Consider the following 26,491-nt stretch of genomic DNA (forward strand, 5'->3'; position numbering starts at 1 on the left):
CCGACGATGAATTGTCGACAAAGAAATCTTAAGAACCCTTTAAAAATACGTATTTTCTTGGGGCGCCTGGGTGGCTCAGTCGGTTGAGCGGCCGACTTCGGCTCAGGTCACGATCTCGCGGTCCGTGAGTTCGAGCCCCGCGTCGGGCTCTGGGCTGACGGCTCAGAGCCGGGAGCCCGTTTCGGATTCTGTGTCTCCCTCTCTCTCTGACCCTCCCCCGTTCATGCTCTGTCTCTCCCTGTCTCAAAAATAAATAAAAGTTAAAAAAATTTAAAAAAAATACATATTTTCTTGTAAACGTCTAAAGTGCAGGGGCGCCTGGGTGGCTCAGTCAGTTAAGTGTCTTTTTTTTTTTTTTAATGTTTATTTTTGAGAGAGAGAGACAGAGACAGAGCGTGAGCAGGGGAGGGGAAGACAGAGAGGGAGACACAGAATTGGAAGCAGGCTCCAGGCTCCGAGCTGTCGGCACAGAGCCTGACACGGGGCTCGAACCCCAGACTATGAGATCATGACCTGAGCTGAAGCTGGACGCTTAACCAACTGAGCCCCCCTGGCGCCCCTTAAGTGTCTGACTCTTGATCTCAGCGTCGTGGGTTCAAGTCCCGCATTGGGCTCCACACTCCTTGTGGAGCCTACTAGAATAAAAAAAAGATTAAATTATAAATAAAATAAAAATTTCTCGGGAAGCAGGGCAAGGGGCCAGTTTTATCCCGACCGTTGATTTCAGCTCGGGTCGTGATCTCACGGTTGATGAGGTCGAGCCCCGCGCCGGCTCCACGGCCGGCCGCTTCCTCATCTGTAAGATGCACGGACTCCGTCGTGTGCCTAGTCGCGTGCGGCTGTGAAGCGGCTTGGCCCGGGCCTGAACAGCGGGCTGTCCTGGGTCACACAGATCCGCATCTCTCCGTGTCCTTTGTAGTCCCGAGCAGAGTAACGACGAACTGCTGATGGAAATCCTGTCTGACCTGCTACAGCGGCTGCCGAGGTCTGTGGAGAAGGAAGAATGTGCTGGCACACCCAGCACCTTGAAGTGCATCATGTCCAGCCCCCTCTGGGAGTCTCTCTGTAAGAGCATCCAAGGTAGGCACAGGACGTGCGTCCTCGGGGAAGGACTGTGGCCCCAAGGGGAAGGGGTGGGGGTCCCCCAAGACCCCGCAGAAGCAGCCAGGCCGAGTGAGGTAGGCAGTGCGGTCTCTACGCCCCCCCTTCCCACTCTCCAAGCTGAGAGACCACCCCCTCCCCCCCTCCAAGCTTGGGGCAGAGAAGGAAAGGGTGCTGTAGCTTTGTCTTCCTTTCTGGTTTTGTTGGGGCAGGGGGGTGGGTGGCTGGGAGACTAAAAGTGAAGAAATAGGCTTGTAGCAAAGCAGGAAGGAGCCGCCCTGCCTGAGCCTATAGAGCAGCTGGGGGGGGGGGGGTCCCTGCCCCGCCCGGCCTGCCTGCGGAGCACGAGGAACGTGGACCCTCTGACCGGCGGCCCCCGCTCTGAGGGCTCCGGAAAGGGGGCAAGCCCAGGGGTGACAGGGCACCCAGCCCCAGGGGCCAGCGTCCGGGCCGTGGCAAATGACCCAGTTAACTTCTCAACATCCATATCTTAACCGTTTGTTTTTGAAAAATTTTTAAATATTTATTTATTTGGGGGAGAGCACAAGTAGGGGAGGGACAGAGAGACGGGGACAGAGGATCTGAAGCGGGCTCTGTGTGAAGCGGGCTCTGAGCTGACGGCACAGAGCCCGCTGCCAGGCTTGACCCCACAACCGGCACAGACCCCGAGGTCAGGCTTGACCCCCCCAAACCACGAGATCATGACCTGAGCCAGTCAGACGCTCAACCAGCTGGGCCACCCAGGCGCCCCTATACCTTACGCCTTTAAAGAAGGTTCGTCGGGAACCCAATGCTGAGCGGTAGTCTGTGACATCGGTGCTGTTGTGGAGTCGGAACCACGGTCAGCACCCTAGGGCTGTGGCCAGGTCCAGCCACCATTCATTCCTGTGCAGCCTGAAAGCTAAAAGGGGTCTCACATTCTTTAGTGGTTGGAAAAAACCAAAAGAAGAATATTTTAGGACCCATAAATATCGTATGAAATACGAACGCGAGGGCTGCTGCACGAATAAAACTTTATTGGCAAACGGCCAAGCTTATCGGTTTTGTGTGCCCGCACCTGCGTTCGCACCACGGAAGCAGAGCCCAGCAGTCGTGACGCAGACGGGGTGGCCACAGAGCCTGAAGTAATTCCTGATTTTCTGCAGAAAGTGTGTTGCGATCCCTGGTCTTGACACATGAAGTTCCTTCCATTTCCAAAGCCTGTGTTTCTCCTTTTATCTGAAAAATAACCTAATGTTCTGTCTTTCTCGATCCAGGCTATGATCCCCTCATCCACTGTGTCCTGCTAACCTTTCTGAGCCAAGAAATCGAACGATTTGATAAGTTCTTATTTGTTGTGCATGAATCTTTGAAAGGCCTTCAACTTGCGATAAAAGGAAAAACCATCCTCACCCAAGAACTGGAGGAAATGTATGAGTCTTTTCTCAATGGAAGAGTGCCTACGCTGTGGCAGGTGAGAGCCGTCACGCTACCCCGTTAACTGCTGAGCCGTAAGCGTGGGGTGCGGGCAGGGGGTGGGGGGCGTTCACTGTGGCATCTGATGAAGTATTAAGTATTACTGAAAGATGCTGACGTACGTTGGGTGTGAGCGCGTATTAATAAAACCTCTTAGAGGGCCATCTGGCAATTCCACTCAGATAAATTTAAGATGTGTTGTTAATTTTAAGTTTCAGAAAATGATGTCATTTTTAGAGATTATAAAAACCTATATACTAATGTGTGCATACATGTGCTTATAAAAACGCATCTATGCTTTAGATTCAAGAACCCCCAACCGAAAGTCTTGGAAGAAAATGCACAAACAACTCTTCCCACTGGTGGCCTTAAATGAGGGAGACTGGAGGGTCTTGTGGGTGGGAAAGAGGCTTTAACTTTACATTTTACGTATCCTTGTATCTTACTGTACGGTTTTGATTTTTTTTTTTTATCACATTCATGTCTTTTTAAGTTTTCATTACGGTATAACTGACCTACAGGGTTAGATTAGCTTCAGGTGTACAGAACAGTGATTGAATACACGTATTCACTACTCTGTGCTCATCATGACAAGGGTGCCCCTTAATTTATCCCCATCACCTATTTCACCCATCCCCCCCCCCACCCCGCCACCTCCCCTCTGGTGACCAGCAGTGTGTTCTCTGTAAGTTAAGAGTCTGTCTTTTGATTTGTCTCTTTTTTTGCTCTGTTTCTTAAATTCCACATTTGAGTGAAACCATATGGTATTTGCCTTTCTCCGTCTGTTCTTTCGCTTAGCATGATACCCTCTAGACCCATCCACGTTGTAGCAAATGGCAGGATTTCATTCTCTGCTATGGAGGACTGCTATGCCGTCGCGTACGTATGCCTCTTTGTCCGTCCACTTGTCTGTCGATGGACTTGGGTTGTCTCCACCCTTGGCTACTATAAATAGTGCTGCAGTAAACATCAGGGTGCACGTATCTTTTCGAATTAGTGTTTTTGGTTTCTTTGGGTAAATACCCAGTAGTGGAATTACTGATCATATGGTGATTCTACTTTTAATGCTTTGAGGAAACTTCATACTGTTTTCCAAGTGGCTGCACCAGTGTGCATTCCCACCAATAATGCAAGAGTGTTCCCCTTTCTCCACATCTTGGTCAATATTTGTTGTTTCTTGTGTTGCTGACTTTAGCCATTCTGACAGGTGTGAGATGGTATCTCATCGTGGTTCTGATTTGCATTTCCCGGATGATGAGTGACATTGAGCATCTCTTCATGTGTCTGTTGGCCATCTGGATGTCTTCTTTGGGAAAATGTCCATTCATGTTTTCTGCCCATTTTTAAATTGGGTTATTTTTTGGTGTTGACTTGTATAAGTTCTTTATATATTTTGGGTACTAACCTTTTATCAGATCTGTCATTTGCAAGTATCTTCTCACATTCAGTAGTTGTCTTTTAGTCTCGTTGATTGTTTCCTTTTCTGTACAGAAGCTTTTTATTTTGATTCAGTCCCAATAGTTTATTTTTCTTTTGTTTCCCTTTTCCCAGGAGACATGTCTAGAAAAACATTGCTACAGCCAATGTCAGAGGCATTACTGTCTGTGCTGTCTTCGAGGATTTTATGGTTTCAGGTCTCATATTTGGGTCTTTAATCTATTTTGACTGTCATTTTTGTGCATGGTGTAAGAAAGTGGTTCAGGGGGCGCCTGGGTGGCGCAGTCGGTTAAGCGTCCGACTTCAGCCAGGTCACGATCTCGCGGTCCGTGAGTTCGAGTCCCGCATCAGGCTCTGGGCTGATGGCTCAGAGCCTGGAGCCTGTTTCCGATTCTGTGTCTCCCTCTCTCTCTGCCCCTCCCCCGTTCATGCTCTGTCTCTCTCTGTCCCAAAAATAAAAACGTTGAAAAAAAAAAAAAACAGAAAGTGGTTCAGTTTTATTCTTTTGCTTATAACTGTCCAATTTTCCCAGCACCATTTGTTGAAGAGACTGTCTTTGTCCCATTGCATATTCTTTCTCTTTTATTGAAGATTAATTGACCATATAATTGTGGTTTCACTTCTGGGCTCTCTATTCTGTTCAGTTGATCTGTGTGTCTGTTTGTCTGTAATACCATCCTGTTTTGATTACTACAACTTTGTTGTAGGTCTTGAAATCTGGGATGGTGACACCTACACTTTTAGTCTTCTTTTTCAAGATTTCTTTGGCTATTTGGAGTCTTTTGTGGTTCCATACAAATTTTAGGATCGTTTGTTCTAGTTGTGTGAAAAATGCTATTGGTATTTTCATAGGGATTGCATTAAATATGTAGATTGCTTTGGGTAGTATTGTTAAATATTTTAACAATATTTATTCTCCCAATCCATGAGCATAGAATATCTTTCCATTTGTTTGTGTCATCTTTAATTTCTTTCATCAGTGTTTTATAGTTTCCAGAATATAGGTCTTTCAGTCCTAAACTCTTTAGTCAAGTTTATTCCTAGGTATTTTATTATTTTTGGTGCAATTGCAAATGAGACTGTTTTCTTAATTTCTCTTTCTGTTGCTTTATTATTGGTGTATAAAAATGCACTGGATTTCTGTATGTTGATTTTGTATCCTACAACTTTACTGAATTCATGTATTAGTTGTAGAATTTTTTTGGTGGAATCTTTCGGGTTTTCTATCTACAGTGTCATGTCACCTATAAGTAGTAAATTTTTACTTCTTCACCAATTTAGATGCCTTTCATTCTTGTCTGATTGCTGTGGACAATACTATGTTGAATACAAGTGCTGAGAGTGGACATCCTTGTCTTGTTCTTGATCTCAGGAGAAAAGTTCTGTTTTCCCCATGAAAGAAGCGATGTTTGCTGTGGGTTTTTCATATATGCCCTTTATTATGTTGAGATACCTTCCCTCTAAACCTACTTTGTTGAGTGTTTTTATCATGAATGGATGTTGTACTTTGTCAAATGCTGTTTCTGCATCTATTGAAAGGATCATATGGTTTTTATCCTTTCTCTTATTGATGTGATGTATCATGTAGATTGATTTGTAAATATTAAATCACCCTTCCATCCCAGAGATAAACCCCACTTGATCATGGTGGGTAATTTTTTTTTACTGTATTGTTGAATTCGGTTTGCTAGTGCTTTGGTCAGGATTTTACATCTGTGTTCATCATGGATATTGGCCCGAGTTCTTTTTTTTTGTAGTGTCTTTTTCTGGTTTTCTGTATCAGGGTAATGCTGGCCCCACAGAATGAATTTGGAAGCTTTCCTTCCTCTTCTATTTTTGGAATAGTTTGAGAAGAACAGGTATTAACTCTTCTTTAAATGTTTGGTAGAATTAGGGGCGCCTGGGTGGCTCAGTATGTTAAGCGTCCGACTTCAGCTTAGGTCACGATCTTGTAGTTCATGACTTTGAGCCCCACATCAGGCTCTGTGGTGACAGCTCAGAGCCTGGGGTCTGCTTTGGATTCTGTGTCTCCCTTTCTCTCTATCCCTCCCCCACTCATGCTTTGTCTCTCAAAAATAAGTAAACATTTTTAAAAAATTAAATGGCGCGCCTGGGTGGCTAAGTTAAGTGACTGACTTCGGCTCAGGTCAGGATCGCATGGTTGTGAATTCGAGCCCCATGTCGGGCTCTGTGCTGACAGCTCGGAGCCTAGAGCCTGCCCCAGGTTCTGTGTCTCCCTCTCTCTCTGCCCCTCCCCTGCTCATGCTCACTTGCTCACACGCTCGCTCGCTCTCTCTCTCTCTCTCTCTCAAAAATGAATAAACATTAAAAAAAATAAAAATAAATTTAAATGTTTGGTAGAATTTACCTATGAAGCTGTCTGGTCCTGGACTTTTGTTTGTTGGAAGTTTTTTGATTACTGATTCAATTTAATTGCTAGTAATTGATCTGTTCAAATTTTCTATTTCTTTCTGATTCAGTTTTCGGAGTGTATATGTTTCTAGGAATGTATCCAGTTCTTCTAGGTTGCCCAACTTGTTGGCATACCATTTTACATACTGTTCTCCTATAATCTTTTTATTATTCTGTGGTGTCAGTTATTTTTTTCCCTCTTTCATTTCTGATTTGATTAGTTATTTGAGTCTCTGTTTCTTTTTTTCTTTTTTTTCTTTTTGAGGAGCCTGGACTACGCTCATCAATATTGTTGATCTTTTCAAAACTCCAGCTCTTGGTTTCATTGACCTGTTCTATGTTTTAAATTTCTGTTTCGTTTATTTCTACTCGAATTTCCTTCCTTTCCTTTCCTTTTTGGTTTTATTTGTTCTTTTTCTAGCTCCATTAGGTGTAAGGTTACGTTGTTTGAGATTCTTCTTGCTTCTTGTGGTAGCCCTGTGTTGCTATAAACTTCCCTCTTAAAACAGCTTCTGCTGCATCCCAAAGATTTGGGACCATTATATTTTCATTTTCATTTTCTCCATGTGTTTTTTATTTTATTTCCTCTTTGATTTCTTGATCAAATTGATCCATTTATTGTTTAGTAGCGTGTATTTAACCTCCATGTATTTGTGTTCTTTCCAGATTTTTTTCTTGTTGACTTTTAGCTTCATAGAGTTGTGGTCAGAAAAGATGCATGCTATGACTTCAGTCTTTGGAATTTGTTGAGACTTGTTTTGTGGCTGGATATGTGATCTGTTCTGGAGAATGTTCCATGTGTACTTGAAAACAATGTGCATTCTGCTGATTTTGGATGGAATGTCTGAATATACCTGTTAGATCAGCTGCTCCAGCGTGTCATTCAAAGCCACTGTTTCCTTGTTGATTTTCTGTTTAGATGATCTGTCCATTGATGTAAGCAGGGTGCTAAAGTCCCCACTATTTTTGTATCCTTATCAATTGCATCCTTCATGTTATTAGCTGCTTTATGTATTGGGGTGTTCTATGTTGGGTGCATAAATATTTACAATTGTTATATCTTCTTGTAGGATTGTCCCCTTTATTATTATATAGTGTCCTTCTTTGTCTCTTATTACAGACTTTGTTTTAAAGTCTATTTCATTCAATAAGAATTGTTACCCTGGCTTCCTTTTCACTTCCATTTACGTGATAAATGCTTTTCCATCCCTTCACTTTCAATCTGCAGGTGTCTTTGGGAATGAAATGAGTCTCTTGTAGGCAGCATATAGATGGGTCTTGCTTTTTTATCCATTACGTCACCCTATGTCTTTTGATCGGAGCAAAATGGATTGCGTCCATTTACATTCAAAGTAATTATTGATATGTATGTACTTACTGCCATTTTGTCACTCCTTTTATGGTCGTAGTTCTTCTCTGTTCCTTTCTTTTGAGAAGTCTGCTGCTTTCTTTAGTGATATATTTGGATTCCTTTCTCTTTATTTTTTGCATATCTGTTACCAGTTTTTGATTTGTGGTTAACATTCGGTTTGCACATAATGTCTTATGTGTATAGGAGTCTATATTAAGTTGATGGTTGCTTAAGTTTGAACCCGTTGTAAAGGCACTAAATTTTTACTCTTCCCCATGGTGTAGGTATCTGGTATCATACTTTACATACGTTAATTTTGTGAATCCCTTGACAGATTTTTACACATATTCTTATTGCTTTTGTGATTCCTGCTTTTCTTATTCCTGCTTATGGTCTTTCCTTGCCTCTCAGAGTCCCCTTTATCGTTTCTTGCGGGTCTGGTTTAGTGGTCATGGACTCCTTTAAACTTTGGGAAGCTCTTATCCACCCTTCTATTCCGAATGATAGCCTTGCTGGATAGAGTATTCTTGGCTGCGGGCTTTTCCTTTCAGCACTTTGATTATATCATGCCCCTCCCTTCTGGCCTGCAAAGTTTCTGCTGAGAATGCAGCTGATTGCCTTATGGGATTTCCCTTGTATGAAGCTGCTTTCTTTTCTCTTGCTGCTTTTAGAACTCTCTCTTGATCCATGCTTCTTGCCATTTAAATTCCTCTGTGCCTTGGTGTGGACCTCCTTTGGTTTTGTTAGGGGCTCTCTGTGCCTCCTGAATCTGGACTTCTGTTTCCTTCCCCAGATTCAGGAAGGTTTCAGCTGTCATTTGTTCAAATAAATTTTCTGTTCTCTTTTCTCTCTTCTCCTTCTAGGACCCCAATAATGCAAATGTTATTAGGCTTGATGGTGTCACTGAGTTCCCCTAACTTGTTCTCATTTTCTCTTTTTCTCAACTACTCAGCTTGATTTCTCTCCATTACTCTGTCCTCCAGGTCACTGATCTGTTCTTCTGCTTCCTCTACTCTACTATTTATTCCATCTCGTGTATTTTTAATATCAGTTATTGTGTTCTTTGTCACTGATTGGTTCTTTTTTATGTTCTCTGTCTCTGTGTTGAGGGTCTCACTGAGGTCCCCCACTCTTTCTCAAGTCCAGTGAGTATATTTATGACCATTACTTTAAATTCTCTACCAGGCATATTACTCCATTACTCATTTCATTTCATTACTCCATCTCCGTTTCATTTAGTTCTCTTGCTGCTATTTTTGTCCTGTTCATTCACTTGGGACATATTGCTTTGTCTCTTCATGTTGTCTAACTCTCTGTGTCTGTTTGTGTCAGCAAAGCCAGCTGCGTCTCCCGCACTTAAAGCAGTGGCCTTAGGAAGACGAGGTCCTGTAGTGCCCCACAGTGCAGTGTCCCCTGTTCACGGGAAAATGGCGCTTCAGGGGTGTCCCAGTGTGTGTTGCTACGGGGGTGTCCTACTGCGGCGGCTGAACCGTGTTCGCCTTCCGTGCAGTGGCTCTGCCTGTTGTGGGCAGGGTCCGGTCCCTGTGCGGTTAGCGGGTCGGTCTGGGGCGCGGCGGATCAGAGCAGGAGTTTGCTAGAGATGCGGTAGCTCCAAACTGCAGGGCACTTCCCCTGTGTGGTCCGGAGAAACCTGTATTGGTGGGCGGGGCCGCGGTCAGACCCGATGTCCGCCCCCGCTGGGGCCACACAGTCAGACTGGCGTGTACCTTATCTTCCCCTCTCCCCGGGGCAGGACTCACTGTGGGGTGGTGTGGCCCCCGTCGGGGCTGCTCGCACACTGCCAGGCTCGTGGCGCCACTCTGGATGGAGTCCTGCCACGGGCACGTCGGAGGCTGATCCGCAGGAGAACAGGGGATGTGGGGTGCACAGTCTGCCGTGGGAGGGGCCTGCACGGAGGACTGGCTGGAGGGGCGAGTGAAGAAGAGTGCAGGGGCAGGGCACACTGTTAGCATCCTAGGTGGGAGTGTTGGAGCTGCGCCCGGTTCCCACAGGTATACCTAGGTTGGGGGAGGGAGATGGTGCTTGCCACCTCCTCTGTTGTGTAGAAGTGTCCAGAGGACCTCTGTCACCCCAGGACAGGCTCTGTGAATAGCGTACAAATCCCTCTCTCTTGGCCCAGGGCTGGGGGGGAGCGGGGGCGGGGGAGGGGTGGTCAAACAGCCCCTTCTGCGCTGAATCTCCACAGGCTATTTGTTGTTCTGTCTCTTTAAGGGCGGGGACTCAGTTTCCTCTCGCCTTCCTGCCTCTCCCAGGGCTGAGCTGCTGATTTTTAAAGCTCCAGGGGTTAAGCCCCACTGGTTGTAAGAACTCACAAAGCCACAGTTCTGGGGATTTGTCTTCCCTGGGGGGGGGGGGGTGGCTGAGGTCGTGCCTGGTGCCTGGTTTGTCCACTCCTCTCCCCCTCTGCACCCACCTCCTCCCTGCCTCCCACCAAAGGTCTGTTCGGACTGTGTCTCCTTTCTGGCCCTTCTTGATGTGGCCTCTTCTCTACTGAGCCATGGCAAGTACGTCCTGCCAGTCTTCGCGTGAGTTTCTGAGTTATTTACACTGATGTGGGGGTTAACCTGGTTGCATCTGTGGGACGAGGGGAGTGTAGGCTCCTCCTCTTCCGCCATCTTCCGCCCCGGAAGTCTCACGTCTTTTAATTAGTATAAAATTCCAAATATTTCCAAAGAAAGTATAAGCTACTTTTTCTAGTAAAGCAAGCTTGGTTATTTGTACCTGTTTCTAAACGAAAGCAACCAAAAACCCTGGGTTAAAAATAAGTAGGGAGCAGGCAGTAAAATAAGAAAGCCTGTCGCTGAGCCGTGGCAAACTCCAAGTCCTCCCCTGAAAGAGTCTGCAGCCCAAGTCCAGTGTGAAGGGCACGTGGAAATGCAACCAGAATGCCTCTCGGGGAGAAGAGACCTTCCATCTAAGGCCCAGGGAGTCGCACACGTGTTCTGCAAGGAACAATCAGTCAAAAATAGCTAAACACACATAAACACAAGGACCGTGAAAATACAGCACAGGTGACCTGGGCGGCTTGGTCAGGTAGGCGTCCAGCTTCAGCTCAGGTCATGATCTCACCGTTCGTGGGTTCGAGCCCCACGTCGGTCTCTGTGCTGACAGCTGGGAGCCTGGAGCCTGCTTCGGATTCCGTGTCTCTCTCTGTCTCTGTCTCTGTCTGTCTCTCCCTAAGTAAACATTTAAAAAATAATAAATAAATAATAAAACAGTACAGACTGACCCTAACACTTCAGACATTTGAATTATCAGATATAGATTACAACAAAATACTTCCCGTGTCTAAAGGAACAGAGAGGGGCGCCTGGGTGGCGCAGTCGGTTAAGCGTCCGACTTCAGCCAGGTCACGATCTCGCGGTCCGTGAGTTCGAGCCCCGCGTCGGGCTCTGGGCTGATGGCTCAGAGCCGGGAGCCTGTTTCCGATTCTGTGTCTCCCTCTCTCTCTGCCCCTCCCCCGTTCATGCTCTGTCTCTCTCTGTCCCAAAAATAAATGTTCAAAAAAAAAATTAAAAAAAAAAAATAATAATAAATAAATAAATAAAATAAATAAAGGAACAGAGATTTAAACAAGCTACATGTTTTAAGAGAACAAGGAACTACTGAAAATGGCAGAGCAGATTGGAAGAAGGATCCAGAAATGAAAATCATTCGTTAAATAGAATGTGATAGTGTTCGCAGGCGTGGCAGGAGATTGAACGGAACCAGAAAAGAGAATCAGGAAGCCAGAGAATGGACCAGAAGAGAATGCAGCCCCAAGAGACTGAGGATGGAAATAGGAAAGAGCCATCAGGATTCGTAGGGCAAAGTGAGAAGTCGGACACAAGTTTAACTGAAGTTCAGGGAGAGGAGACAGACAGAGCAGAGGCAGTAATGGATAGGATAAAGGCTGAGACTTTTCCAGAATTAACAGATGGGACAAATTCAATCCCAAGCAAGATAAAGTCTTAAAACAAAACAAAACAAAACAAAAAAACTTGCGCATATATACACGTTCACGGAACTGCAGAAAATCAAAGGAAAATCTTTCTTAACATCTGTATTTTTGAGAGACAGAGAGCGTGAGCAGGGGAGGGGCAGAGAGAGAGGGAGACACAGAATCTGAAACAGGCTCCAGGCTCCAGGTTGTCAGCACAGAGCCCGACGCGGGGCTCGAACTCACGGACTGCGAGATCGTGACCTGAGCTGAAGCCAGATGCTTAACCGACGGAGCCCATCAGGTCCCCTAGAAAATCAAAGGAAAATCTTAAGCTAGAGGAAAAGGAACATTCAAAGGCGTGAGAATGGCATCTTCAATATGTTGGGAGAAGTGAAATGTTACACTAAAGCTGTGCAGACGAAACTCTTGTTTCTAAATTGAGGATGAAATAAAACAGGCCAAAAAGAGAGAAAAACAGAATTCGTCATTAGCAAACGCTAATGATGTGAGCTAACTGACATACTTCAGGCAGAGGGGAAAGGGAAACAACTGAAAGGTCTGAGACGGGAGAGGAGGAAAGCAAGTGGTAAATCGATCCCGACAAAGATCAGGCAGTGTACTAGCCTCCGGCTTTTGGAGCAGGACGGGACGTTGACCAGATGAAGCGGAGGGACGAAGGATAACGTATAAGCCAGGCCTGGGGAGCGTATGGAGGTTTCAGGTCTCGTGTTATCAAGGAGGCTAATTAACAATGACCTGTAGACTCGGGCAGGTCAAGTATGCACGCTGTGGTTTTTAGAGCCGCCACTAAAACAGTCGAAAAAAATTGTACAACTTCCCCAATCTTAGAGGAGGGAGAGAAGCTTGTTCTGCTGTTTCGTGAACGAGGAGTTTTTAAGTTCCAAGGTGGCACACAGTCTGACCTCGACTTCGTAGGTACGTAAACCCTTGCACCTGGGCATCAGGGGACACGTACGATGATATTCAGAACATCGTTGTTAGTCACAAACAGTTCCAACGTGTCACCCACAACAGAATGGATAAATACGTGGTGTATTCACACAACAGACAATACAGTCATGCAGGAGAATGAACCACAGCTACAGCTTTGCCGACAGAAGGAAGCTCAAAGACGATGACAAAACTACACACACACCCCCTCATACAGGTCACTCGTCACCACACAGGCATTACGTCTTTGCACACTTGCCTGCTTGTTGAAACTAATTTCTAACTCCAAAACTGTACTCTCAGTGCTTAGGGGTCATTTACACGTGTGCCGAGTGAGGAAACGTTTCAGTCCCCCCCCGCCGCCGTGTGCACAGCCCCTCTCTGTGCATACTCCCCCCCCATGCACATTCCCCCTCGGTGCACACTCCCCCTCTGTGCACAGCTCCCCTCCATGTACACTCCCCGTGCACAGTCCCCACCCTGTGCACAGTCCCCCTCCATGCACTGTTCCCCCCCGTGTGCACACTCTCCCCCCACGCACAGTCCCCCCCCCCGTGCACACTCCCCCTCCGTGCACAGCTCCCACCATGTGCACACCCCCCCTGCACAGTTCCTCCCCCCTGCACAGTCCCCCTCCGTGCACAGCTCCCCTCCGTGTACACTCCCCCCCTCCCCGTGCGCAGTTCCCCCCACCCCCCCGTGCACACTCCCCCTCCGTGCACAGTCTCCCCGCCCCACGCACACTCCCCGCTGAGATCAAACGGGTGACATCGGCTTCTGGTTGTAGCTCTCCTAGTGTCACACAGGTGCTCTCTTCGTGCTCCGTCTAGTGCCACAGCTTTCACGTTTGTGCTTTTGGTTGGTGGTTTTGCTGCTTACAATGGCAAAGCCGAAACGCCGTGTGGAGTCGCTGCCCGGAAGGCTGTGATGTGCTTTATGGAGAACATACCTGTGTCAGATCCGCTTCATTCCCTCGTGAGTTCTAGTGCTTTTGGCCGTGAGTCCAGTCTTAACGCATCAATACCATCAAGATGTCTTCAAGCACTTTACTGACTATGTGACAAAAATGTAAACAGGAACAACAGTTCAGCGCCCACTGACGCAGTGTCCGTGGTGACTTCACTACACAGAGAACCAACTGTGTACAGAGCTATATATGGAGAGAGAGCTGGAAGAGAACGTACGAATTTGCTCTGGGTGACACGATTCTGCGTGATTTCTATTTTTGCCTTGTCCTTTCTAGATCTCCATATTTAGATGATGAGACTGTATAGGAAAAAACTGAATGGCACTTTTAAATTAAAAAAAAAAAAAAGGCAAAACGGAAAGATGAATGACTCCCGGGCCATAGGCTTAATCAGAAAACCAAATCATAGAAACACAAAGTTTATCAGAACAAGAATAAAATCAGCCTGGGGTAGGAGGCGAGCAGGATTGTCGAAAAGGTAACACGATGCTGAACTTACAAAACCATTGCTCCTGAAGTTTAATTCTCCCTTTATAGTTAGTACCAGCCTCCCTCAAACCCTGGATCCTACACCAGATTAAAAATCTGTATAGAGGGGCACCTGGGGGGCTCAGTCACTTGAGCGTCTTGATTTCGGCTCAGGTCATGATCTCATGGTTCGTGGGTTCAAAGCCCTGCATTGGGCTCTGTGCTGACGGCGCGGAGCCTGCTTGGGATTCTCTCTCCCCCCACCCCGGCCCCAACTCGTTCTCTCTCTCTCTCTCTCTCTCTCTCTCTCTCTCTCTCTCTCTCTATTAAAAAAAAAAACCTACATAGGCGCATCAAAAAGATGCTTAACATCATTTGTCATCAGGAAACTGTGAATCGAAACCATAGTGAGATACAATTTCACACCCACCAGGGAGAGTAGAATCCAAAGGGCAGGTGATAAGGAACGCTGCAGTCATGTGAGGCTGGGGGCTTTGCGTGCTTGACGGGAATGTAAAATGGTGTGGCCGCCCTGGAAAAGAGTCTGTGAACTCCTCAGAAAGGCAAACAGTCCCCATCTGACCCAGCACTCCTACTCCCAGGTATATACCCGAGGGAAATTCAAACCTTGTCACACCGAAACTTGCCACGAATGTTCACGGCACCATTGTTCATAAGACAGAAATCACGCCAGCGTTCCTGATGAATGGACAGACAGAACACGGTAGGTACACAGACGTGATACACACGAGCACGTCTATACCGAGGAACATTATTCACCCATCAACAGGACTGAAGTATAGACACGCTACAGCCCGAACGACCCCCAAAACATTATAGGAACTGAGAGAAGGCAGTCCGAAAGGCCACATGTCATCTCGCTTCCATGAAACGTCCAGAATAGGAAACTCGGCCGAGCTGGGCGGTAGATGAGCCGTCGCCCGGGGCTGAGGATGGGCGGCTGACTCGTCAAGGCCGTGTGGGTTTTGTCTTCAAGTGATGAAAATGTTCTAAAAATGATTGTGGTGATGGCTCCACAAGGTGATGAATATACTAAAAAGCATTGAAGTGAGTGAATTTTATGCTATCTAAATTGTATTTCAAGTAAAACAAAAACAAAACCTGCCCACAAAACCCAGAGTCCCAGAAAGCGACAACTGTGCGCACGCCGGCACAGAAGGTTGAGGTGCTGAGTCCGCGGACACGGGAACTGAGGGGCAGAGAGGCTAACTTGTGACAGGTCCGGGATGTACATGAGTTCAAGGTCAGGCTGAGAGAACGTGGCCCCCGTGGGTCGCTAGCAGGTACAGCCACCCACGGCTGAGTCGGCACCCCTGCCAGAGTGACCCGGGCTGAAGCTGGCCGGGTGGAAACGTCCGGCTTGGACGTTCGGGTGGCCAGGAGTGCCACCGGCTGTGCGGCGTGCCACACGGACGGCGGGCGGAGAGCTGTCCGAGGGCAGATGACCACAGCCTGCTGTGGACACAGAACATCTGAGGACCCAAAAGGGCTTCCAGGCACAGCTTCCACTTTTATTCTTGTAAGATTTGTGCCCCTTGACAACATCACCCTCATTTCCCCCGCCCCCGCCCCAGCCACCACCGTCCTAGTCTCAGTCTCTACGAAATGGGCTTTTCTGTCTTAGATTCCACACGTGAGTGAGCCGGTTTTTAGGTTTCTCCGTCTGGCTTATTTCACTCGGCAGAATGCCCTGCGGGCTCATCCATGTTGTTGCAAACGGCAGGACTTCCTTCCTTTATTACGGCTGAGTGACACCCGATTGTGTGTGCACACACCACGTTTTCCTCTTCCGGTCACGCGTGGAGAGACGCTTGGGTTGCTTCCACATCTGCGCTGTTGTGAATAAAGCAGCAGGGCACGTGGGAATGCAGACCTCTCTTCAAAGCACTGATCTCTGTTCCTGCGTATAGGTGACCCGGGGTGGCCTTGCCGGGTCGCGTGAGAGTTCAGCGTTTAAGTTTTAAGGAGCTACAGTACTGTCTTCCATAATGACCGAACCATCTGAAATTCCCGGCAACACTGTATCAGGGTTTCCTTTTCTCCACATTCTCCCCAACGTTTGTCATCATCTGTCCCCTCGGTAATAACCATCCTCCAACCTTCGTGAACCAACCTTCATCCGCAGGTGTGAGGTGATCTCTCCTTGGGGTTGGGTTTGCATTTCCCTGAGGACTACTGATGCTGAGCACCTTTCCAGGTACCCGTTGGCCATTGTGTATCTTCCTTGGGAAAAGGTCTCTTCGGGTCCTTCGCCCATTTTTTAATCGGATTGATTTTTTGGCTGTCGAGTTGGATGAGTGAGTGCTTTATATACTTTGGATTTAACTCCTTGTCAGATAGATGCCTTGTGAATATCTTCTCCCATTCTGTAAGCTGCTTTTCCAGTTTATCAATTGTTTCCTTTGCTGTGCAGAAGGAATCTAGTCCCGCTTGTTTGTTTTAGCTTTTGTTGAATGTGCTCCGGTGTCTTATCCAAGAAATCATTGCCAAGACCATTGTCAAGGATCTTTTTCCATGTTTTCCTCTAGAAGTTTTATTGTCCCAGATTTTATTTAAATCTTTGAATCGTTTCTACTTGACTTTTTAAAATTAAATTTAAATTAGTTAACATACAGTATAGTATTGGATTCAAGAATATAATTTAGTGATTTGTCACTTACATGTAAAACCCCGTGCTCGTCCCAGCAAGTGCCCTCCTTAATGTCCGTCAACCCGTTTAGCCCATACCCCCACCCATCTCCCCTCCAGCAACCCTCAGTTTCTTCTCTGTATTTAAGAGTCTCTTATGGTCTGCCTCCCTGTTTTTTACCTTATTTTTCCTTCCCCGATGTGCATCCATTGTGTTTCTTAAATTCCCATGAGTGAAATCATATATTTGTCTCTCTCTGACTTATTTTGCTTAACATAATACACTCTAGCTCCATCCACGTTGTTGCAAATGGCAAGATTTCATTCTTTTTGATCGCTGAGTAATATTCCATTATACACACACACACACACACACACACGTCTTCTTTATCCATTCATCAGTCGATGGACATTTGGGCTCTTCCCATAATTTGGCTATTGTCGATAGTGCAGCTATAAACATTGGGGTGCATCTCCTTTGAATCAGCATTTTTGTAACCTCTGGATAATATCTAGTAGTGCAATTTCTGGGTCATAGGGTAGTTCTACTTTTAGTTTTTTGAGGAACCTCCATACTGTTTTCCAGAGTGGCTGCACCAGCTTGCATTCCCACCAGCAGTGCAAAAGAGATCCCTTTCTCCACACCCTCGCCAACATCTGCTGTTGCCTGAGTTGTTGGTTTTAGTCATTCTGACAGGTGTGAGGTGGTATCTCAGTGTGGTTTTGATTTGCATTTCCCTGATGATGAGTGATGTTGAGCATTTTCTCCTGTGTCTGTTAGCCATCTGGATGTCTTCTTGGGAAAATGTCTATTCATGTCTTCTGCCCATTTCCTCACTGGATTATTTGTTTTTTGGGTGTTGAGTTTGATAAGTTCTTTATAGATTTTAGATACTAACCCTTTATCTGATTTGTCGTTTGCCAATATCTTCTCCCATTCCGTCAGTTACCTTTTAGTTCTGTTGATTGTTTCCTTCGTTGTGCAGAAGCTTTTTATCTTGATGAGGTCCCAATAGTTCATTTTTGTTTTTATTTCCCTTGCCTTCAGAGGAATGCGTAATAAGAAGCTGCCGTGGCCAAGGTCAAAAAGGTTGTTGCCTGTTTTCTTTTCTAGGATTTTGATGGTTTCCTGCCTCACATTTAGGTCTTTCATCCATTTTGAGTGTCTTTTTGTGTATGGTGTGAGAAAGTGGTCCGGGCTCATTCTTCTTCTTGTCACTGTCCAGTTTTCCCAGCACCACTTGCTGAGGAGACTGTCTTTTTTCCATCGGATATTCTTTCCTGCTTTGTCAAAGATTAGTTGGCCACACGTTCGTAGGTCCATTTCTACTTAACTTCTGTGAAATGGTGTAAGATAGGGATCCAATTTCATTATTTTGCATGTGGAGACCCAGTTTTCCCAGCTTCATTGGTTGAGGAGACCGTTCTTTCCCCCAATCTGTGTTCCTGGCACCCTTGTCAAAAATGAGTTGACAAAAAAAAAAAAAAAAAATTAGTTGACCACATACGTCTGGGTTTGTGCCTGGACTCTGTTCTGTTCCACTGGTCTATGTGCCTGTTTTTATGCCAGAACCGTGTTGTTTTTACTACTACAACTTTGTAAGATACCTTCAAATCAGGGAGTAGGATGCTTCCAGCTTGGATCTCCTTTTTCAGAATTGCTCTGGCTATTCGGGGTCTTTTGTATTTCCATACAAATTTTAGAATATTTTTTCTATTTCTGTGAAAAATGCCATGGGGATTTTGATTAGGATTGTATTGTATTATAGATTTTTCTGTAGAAAGAATTTTTCACAATATCCTTCTAATCCAAGAAGACAGGAAGTCTTTCCAGTTACTTCTGTCTTCCTCACGGTCTTCCACCAACTTTGTATATTTTTTAGTGTGCAGGTCTTTTATCTCCTTGTTGAAATTTAGTCCTAGGTATTTTGTTATCTTTGATGCTATCGTAGATAGGACTGGTTTCGTGATTTCTCTTTCAGACAGTTTGCTGGTAATGGGTAGTAATGCAACTAATTTCTCTGTTGATTTTATATCCTGCGATTTTACTGAATTCATTTATTAGTTCTAACAGTTTTTTGGAATCTTTAGGGCTTTCCATATATAAGATGATATCACCTACAAACGGAGGCAATTTCACTTCTTCCTTACCAATTTTTATGCTTTTAATTCTTTTTCTTGCCTAATTGCTATGGCTAGGGCTCTCGGTACTATGTTGAATAGAGATGATGAGAGTTCTTGTTCTTGATCTTAGAGGGAGAAGGTTTTAACCTTTCACTACTCAGTATGATGTTAGCTATGGCTTGTCATATGTGGCCCTTATGCTGAGCAAGATTCCTTCTATACTAATTTGTTGGGAGTTTTTATCATGAGAGGATGTTGAATTTTGTCAAATGCTTTTTCTCCATTTACTGAAATGATCATGTGATTTATCCATCATTCAGTTTATGTGGTGCGTCACAGTTATTGATTTGCCCGTGTTGAGCCATCCTTGCATCCTGGGGTGAATCCCACTTGATCATGGTTTATGATCCTTTTAATGTGTTCCTGGAATCCATTTGCTAGTATTTTGTTGAGGATCAAATAAGTAGGATTGAGTGCTGGGTGGTTGTGTTTTTAGGATACAAGCGCATTAATAGGGTGGAAAATACAAAGCTGACACTACAGAAGATAGAATTCTCCAGAAAGGCTGTGCAGAGCATGGGGCAGGGATCAGCTGGACTCTGCACTGGAAGGAGAAGAGGCAGCTCATCAGTGGTTGGTGGGTGGGTTATAGGATTTGGTGTGGGGGGCCGCGAGTTGGAATTGCTCACATTTAATGGTATGTCGAGTTAGCCGCCCAGAGAAGGGGGGAGGGGCAGACCAAAGGACTTAGGAAGAGTGAGAAAGGCGTTCAGCCAGGATGGAAACATCAGGCATCCTGTCTGAAGCACGGTCACCATGACGGTCGGTCTTTGGGTTCCCCATTATGTGCTCTCCACTGGAAAATGGCGTCCTCCTGCCGTCGTTCTCCCTGGCAGTCGAGTCTGTTACCAAAGTTTGCAGAGATGTTCCCAATGACCCCAAAGACAAATCCTAAAAAAAAAATTTAAAAGTGATGTGCCTGTCTCTAAATCCCAACAGAAACATGCCTACAAGTCCTGTAAGCCCCTGAGTTCCTGGGTTAACGATCTCATCCAGCGAGTGAATTTCTTCAACACTTGGGCCAAAATGGCTTACACTGCAATACATCATCGGTACGGATGAAAACGGCTTTATTCTCTTCCTTAATTTTGCGTAGAACTTAACGGTTTACCACGCAGTTTCATATGGTTGGACTTTTGGGTTCTCAGAGCAACATGTGAATCAAGCGGGGTTGGGGGGGGTGCTGTTGTCTTCAGTCTAGGATGGAGACCTGGAGACACAGGATACCCTGGGTCCTGTCCGTGGTCCCTCTGCTCAAGGACACACAGGACCAGACCTGGTACATTTCCCTTCCTGTTACTCTACACTCTGTCCTGTGACACCAGCAGAGGGAAGTGCAAAAGGAAGTAAGGGTTAGTTACGTGTAATTTTTAAACGAGTTTAATACATAGATCAAAATCCTTTGAAGGGCACGAGAGCAGCTATCGCTCAAGGAGTGCCTGTGTCCCACGTCCTCATGTGACTCTGACAGTAACCCTGCGAGATGCAGTCAGCCTGGTCATTCGTCACCCTTGTCTTAGATATGAGTGAGGCACAAGGATGTGAAGTAGCTTGCCCAGCGTTTCACAACTAGGGTAGAAGCCTTGAGATTTGAAGCCAAAAAATCTGGTTCCAAAGTCTGTACCAAACCGCCTTTTGTGCCACTTACCTCTAAGCAAATGCTAGGACCTATCCTCTCAGAGTCACCAGCTCCGGAACAATCCATAGACTCCTCAGCGCCCAGTCAGGATGCCCAGCACATCCCTCGTTGCCTAAATCCATTGCCTTCCAGCAAGTTAGGGCCTCACCCTTCAAAGCCACAGCTGGTCTCCCCTGAAGGACAAGACGAGGGTCCCGAGTGGGGAAAGCCTGAGATGAGAAGGGGAGGAGGGGCCGCGGAGGGCCTGGCCGCGTGGATAGGCGATGACGGTGCCCTTGACCCCTCGGTCTACGGTCTGCCTCCTACAGGTACATGAGATTTGTCGCCACCGGGAAGCATTCCATTCCATCATCCACCCAAAACCCCGGATCCTCTGACAATAAAACCAGTGATTTCTGTGAAGGATTTCCTGCAAGATACTGGCTCCCAGCTTTCTTCTTTCCGCAAGGTGAGTGTGAGAACAGGGCCAGGGCCCCCTCCCAGCCCCCACGTTCGTGCTCCCTGCCAGCCTCCCTCCTCCTCCCCTTCAGCGTGAAAGACCCAAAGCCACAGCCCTGCGCCCCCAGGCACTACGCCCTGGGGGTGGGGAGTCTCTCCTCCCTCCCTCCGCTTCCCTTCCCTTCCTCCCCCCACCTCCCCCCTCCCCAGTAGGACCACCCTTGCCTGACTGCACCTGCCCCTGGCAGGAGCGTCACCACCTCCACCGACTCTGATGTCAAAGGCCGACGTGGCCTCCCTCAAAGGCCACCACACTTTATCGGGGCCGCGGGAGGTGGGTGCCCCCCAAGGACAGAATCTGTGCCTCAGCCATTTCTGTTCATTCATTCAACAAAAGCGAACGCCTGGAACCGTGCCGGGTCTCGGGAGCCACTGCTCAGGTCACACGGGAGGGGAAGACGTCCCCACGGAGGGCGTTACGATGCACGGTTGGGTGATGGGGCGTACAAGACACCACGGAGCCCCACGCGGGCAGCCCCCCATCTTTCTACTCCAGGGCGCGCAGCCCCCAGCGCCTTCAACTCCCGATACATAATCCCAGAACCATTACACGAGTTTCTGAACGAATGTGTGAATGAGTGAACCAGTGAGGGCTTTTGGAGCATAAAGCAGGGGGACCTGAGCGGGGACCAGGAAAGGCTGCTGAGACAGAGAGCCGGCTGCCGGAAGCGGCAGGTGCCGAGCGCACAAGGGGACGGCGGTTAATCCCAGGACCCGTGCTCACCGGGGGCCGGGCGCTGTCACGAGCTCTCTGTGGAGAGCGGTCCTCACGACAGTCCCGTGGTGGTGTTCACACGGCCCTCCCTGTTCTCAGGAAAACCCTGGCACAGAGAAGGTAAGTAATTTTCCCAAAGTCACACAACTGAGCCGGGATCGGAACTCGGCTCGTGTGACGCAGAAACCCACGTGTTGAAACACAGCATTGACTGGGAATCGCGTTTTTGTTTGGGTCAAAGGCCAGATACGAGGGGGGAGAAGCCCACGTGAAACGTTCAGTGTGGGCAGAGCGAAAGCCCACGAAGGGCGAACGGTGTGGGATGAAGCTGAAAAGGTGGGCAGGGCTGGCTCCTGGTGGGGGCTCCTGGGCGGGGGGGGGGGGGGTTCTGGGCCGCTGCCCCGTCTCAGGCGGGGGGCCTTGACCTGACTCCGCAACACGGGTGAGGAGCCGGAGCGGAGCCTGGGTCCCAGGCACTTAGGCGTCTGCTTTTCCCCAGGCGAGAATTGGCGGTGGCCTGGAAGGACGACAGAGGAGGGTGGAAGAGAATAGTCGTAGGACGCTGAGGGAGCAGAGAGGGAGGCTCCCCGGTCTTGGGCTCAGAGAGCTGGGTGGCGGCTGATGACCGTTACTGACACAGGGACACGGGGACACAGGGAGAGGAGCAACGTGATGGGCAGAGGTGGCCATCACCTGTCAAGTCTGAGACGTTCGGAGGAGACCGCATGGTGGGCGGTGGGCAGGTGGCTCTAGGGGGCTGGAGCTCAGGAGACACGGGGGCTCGACAGCGTGGCAGTGTCACTGAGCGCCTGGGGGACAGGGCCAGGGCGTGCCGGCTGCCACCAGAAGCACAAAGAGGTTGGTGGCCCCAGTCTTGTCCCCTGGAGGCCGCGGACCCCCGAGAGGCGCACAGAGGAGGGCCGGGGCCGAGACGGCTTCTCGGGCCTTGGAAAGTTCTGAGGAGATTGGAGAAAGAGCGTCCCAGGAGGAGGGCAGGAGCAAAGTCACCAGCCGGGTGCCCGCTCAGACATTTCCCACAAGGGCACAGCACGGGAAACACGCCAGTGTGGCGGGGGCCTCAGTGCCCAGGTGACTTGGTGAGCGCTGGTGTAGAGACCCCGGCAGGGGCATTACTCGATTCAGAAGCAGAGTGAAGCTCCTAACCTGGCAGTTCACACAGGATGGATTAAGCAGGAGGGGGGGGACTGGCCGGCAGAACAGTTGGGAGCTGTGTTAGGAATCCTGGTGTTAAGACACAGGACGCGATCCAAACCTGCTTGAGCAAAACAGGGCAAGTCATAGGCTCGTGCGAGTGGGAAGGCAGGCCAGAGGTTTGGCTTCAGGAACGGCTGGATCCAGGCGATCGACTGTCCTCTGCCTCCTCATATCTGGGCTGTTTCCACTCTGTCTTGGTCTCCTTTTTGTCAGCTGCACGTAGCCTTTGTCCACACAGCCAAGGGGACACCCAACAGCTTGGCGACCCCAGAGGAAAACGTGCCCTCCTCTTCCCGCTCGTCTGTGTGCCGTTTCTCGACCAAGACTCTGACGTGCTCGGGTCTTCTCCTTGCTCCCGGGAGCCAGCTTGTTGCCAGGAGGGAACACAGAGCCCTTGGTGCCCCCGGACTCGCAGGGAACTCGTCGCTCTGTGCTTTTCCCCAAAGCCTTTCTCGTTGCCGTGCTTCACGACTACGGACGGTCCCAAGGAATCTCTCTCGGCGCCCTCACGTTTACCCACCGTGTGATCTCGGACGCCGCTGACAGCAGAGACGAGGGGTTCTCCGCGGCCATCCACGGGAACCTCAACACAGTCAGGACGGCCTTCGAGGTACCAGAATGCTTAGGGCACTGGGAAGAACAGTCGTGCAGTCGGTCCTCCCCTCGCCAGCCTCCACTCAGCCTCCCCCGTGCCGCGCACCACACAAGTCCCAAAGCTACGCGCGGACCCTCCGTTTTCCCTTTCCCTTCAAGCAGCTTTTACTTTTTCCTACTTCCGTACTATGACAGAATATACATAAGGTAACGCTGGACTTGCCATTTTAACTATTTCCTTTTTTAAAGTTTATCTACTTAAAGAGAGAGCGCGTGCAAGTGGGGAGGGGCAGAACCCCGGGCGGGGCTCGAGCTCACGAACTGTGAGACGGTGACCCGAGCCGAAGTCCAGGGCTGGACGCTCACCCGACTGAGCCCCCCCGGGCACCCTCATGCTCACCGTTTCTGAGTGCACAGCTGGGTGGCCCTGAGCACGTCCACGCTGCGGGGCGGCCCTCACGCCCTCCACCTCCGGAACCGAGGCACTGTCCCCGTGGACGTCCACGTCCCGCCCGCCTGTCCCGATCGCATCTATTTTTGTCCCTGTAAATCTGGCGACAGGAGCCTCCTGTAGCGTCTGTCCCTGCGACTGGCCCCTTCCACTCGGCACAGTGTCTCCAGGACTCATCTGTGTGGTGGCCGGTGTCAGGACACAGGAGCGCCCCTCCACGGTTTCCGTGGCTTCAGTGGCCCGTGGTCCCCGGTCGGGATCATACAATCCCCCTCCTGAGTGTCAGAAGGTCAACAAGAAGGGGGGACGCGGCCGACAAGACATCTTGGGAGGGAGGGAGACCACATTCACGTGGCTTTTATTACGTCGTGTTGCGAGAACTGCTCTATTTTGTTCTTAGTTATTGCCGTCACCCTCTCCCCGTGTCCCGTTTATACACGAGACCACACCGTGGGAGTGTAGGGAGACCCCGGTCCACACAGGGCTCGGTGCGAGCTGCAGCTTCGGGCGTCCGGGGGGGCGGGTCTCGGAGGGCAGCTCTCCGTCTCCCCCAGGACCCTCCCCCAGACGGAGCTTCGGTTGAAGGAAGCGCCCTGCCCGGGGACCCACCCACACCGCCTCTGTTTCATCTCAGGGCACAGACCGCACTCATGTCGGAGTTCACGTTTTCGGTTTATTCGTCGAGGGCGCAAGGTGGAATCGGGAACAAAACATACTAGAGGACTCGCTGCCTCGTGAGCTCTGTTATGATTTCCCCGAAATCTACTTCCTGCCAACAAAGGTAATTGCACGTGTTTACCGTGCAGTCGGCCTTTGTGGGCCTTCCCGCGGGGACCCGAGCCGTTCCTTCCTGTCCCGTTCCCTGTGGTTTCACGAGGGACATTTGCTGATACGCTTTAGACAACATTAAAAAAAATTTTTTTTTTAATGTTTACTATTGAGAGAGAGTGCGAGCGGGGAAGGGGCAGAGAGAGGGGGGGACACAGACTCCGAGCTCTGAGCTGTCAGCACGGAGCTGGACGCAGGGCTCGAACCCACGAACCGGAGATCATGACCTGAGCCAAAGTTGGATGCTCATTGGACTGAGTCACCCAGGCGCCCCGGTATGTATTTTTAATATGTACTTTTCAGTACTCACTGAATCACACGTATAAAGTTAACAAACACAGTACTTATAAATTCTGCCTCAAGAAAGTTCATTTTTTTAAACATCGTTGTTTTAACGTTTATATTTTTTTGAGAGGGAAAGAGGGAGGGAGGGAGGGCGAGCACACGCAGGGGAGGGGCAGAGAGAGAGGAAGACACAGAATCCGAAGCAGGCTCCAGGCTCTGAGCTGTCAGTGAAGCCCAGTACGGGGCTCGAACTCACAAACTGTGAGATCGTGACCTGAGCTGAAGTTGGACACTTAACCGCTGAGCCACCCAGATGCCCCTAGATGGCAAACATGTAAAATAGCCTGAGTGGCTCAGTCGGTTGAGCGTCTGACTTTGGCTCAGGTCACGATCTCACGGTTCGTGGGTTCGAGCCCCGCGTCGGGCTCTGTGCCGACAGCTCGGAGCCCGGAGCCTGCTTCGGATTCTGGGTCTCCCTCTCTCTCTGCCCCTCCTCCGCTCACATTCTGACGTCTCTCTCGAAACTAAACATTAAAAATTCTTTAAACATAAAAATAAATACAACAGCCTAGAACGTTGCTAAAACCTGGAATAGATGCTCTACCAGCTGCTTCTCCAGACTGTTCCGGAGGCCACGATGGTCACACAGGTCCTCCGGCCACAGAACCCCTCACCAGCCGTGTGTTCAGCGAGCGGCCGTGCCCCAAATCTGGCGCGTGGAAAGTGAGCTCCTGCTTTGCCATCTAACCGTTGGATTTGTTTTTCAGCTTTCCACGGAGCGAGCAGGTGCTTCTGACCAGACAGGTACGCAGCTCCACACGTTTGAGTGCCCGGTGTATCAGACGCCGGAGAGGTCAAGAACTGGGACAACCGCTGGCTTGCCTGCAGACTTCCTGACCTCCGTGCACTTACCCACGAAGAGACCCCCCAGTCACTGGGTCACAACGCGGGTTGCCTTGCTGTGTGAGAAAAAGGAGAAATAAACGTGTGCACCACCCCACCTACTTTTTGTCTCTGAGCGGATTTGTGACTCGGCACCCGCCACGAAAACACCCACGTGTTCAGCCAGACCGGACAGGTGCGGTCTTCTTCCCTCGGTACCTGCAGCGGGGTCTTCCGGCTGCCCCATCCCAGGTGAGTGCGTGCCCGGGGGCGTCCCAGGTACAGCAGGTGGGACTTGGCCGGGCGCCGTGGTTTCCACTCAGAAGATGGCAGGGCGTGTCGTCTGCGGTCACGTACGACGCAACACACGCGAGGGGGTCCTCGGGAGCACTTTTCCCCGGCCCCACACAGGCTGCTCCCCTCGATGAGACGTGGTCTTGTGGCTCCACCAGACCTCCTCCCACTG

General features: G+C 48.9%; 1 protein-coding gene and 1 non-coding gene across 2 annotated transcripts; both read left to right on the forward strand.

Annotated features, from left to right (window-relative positions):
- The first annotated feature begins 2,442 nt into the window (after positions 1-2,442).
- LOC116737839 (dynein heavy chain 14, axonemal-like) lies at positions 2,443-26,231 on the forward strand. Its single transcript, XM_032591731.1, has 6 exons — positions 2,443-2,554; positions 19,858-19,970; positions 20,866-21,005; positions 23,432-23,595; positions 24,665-24,811; positions 25,911-26,231. Exons 1-6 carry the CDS (start codon positions 2,510-2,512, stop codon positions 26,124-26,126), a joined length of 825 nt encoding a protein of 274 aa, XP_032447622.1. The 5' UTR covers positions 2,443-2,509; the 3' UTR covers positions 26,127-26,231.
- Positions 25,486-25,570, forward strand: TRNAQ-UUG. The gene has a single exon. It is a non-coding gene; the product is annotated as a tRNA-Gln (tRNA).
- Positions 26,232-26,491: the final 260 nt, after the last annotated feature.

This window comes from Lynx canadensis, chromosome F1, assembly GCF_007474595.2.
Source record: "Lynx canadensis isolate LIC74 chromosome F1, mLynCan4.pri.v2, whole genome shotgun sequence".
In the NCBI taxonomy this organism is placed as follows: Eukaryota; Metazoa; Chordata; class Mammalia; order Carnivora; family Felidae; genus Lynx; species Lynx canadensis.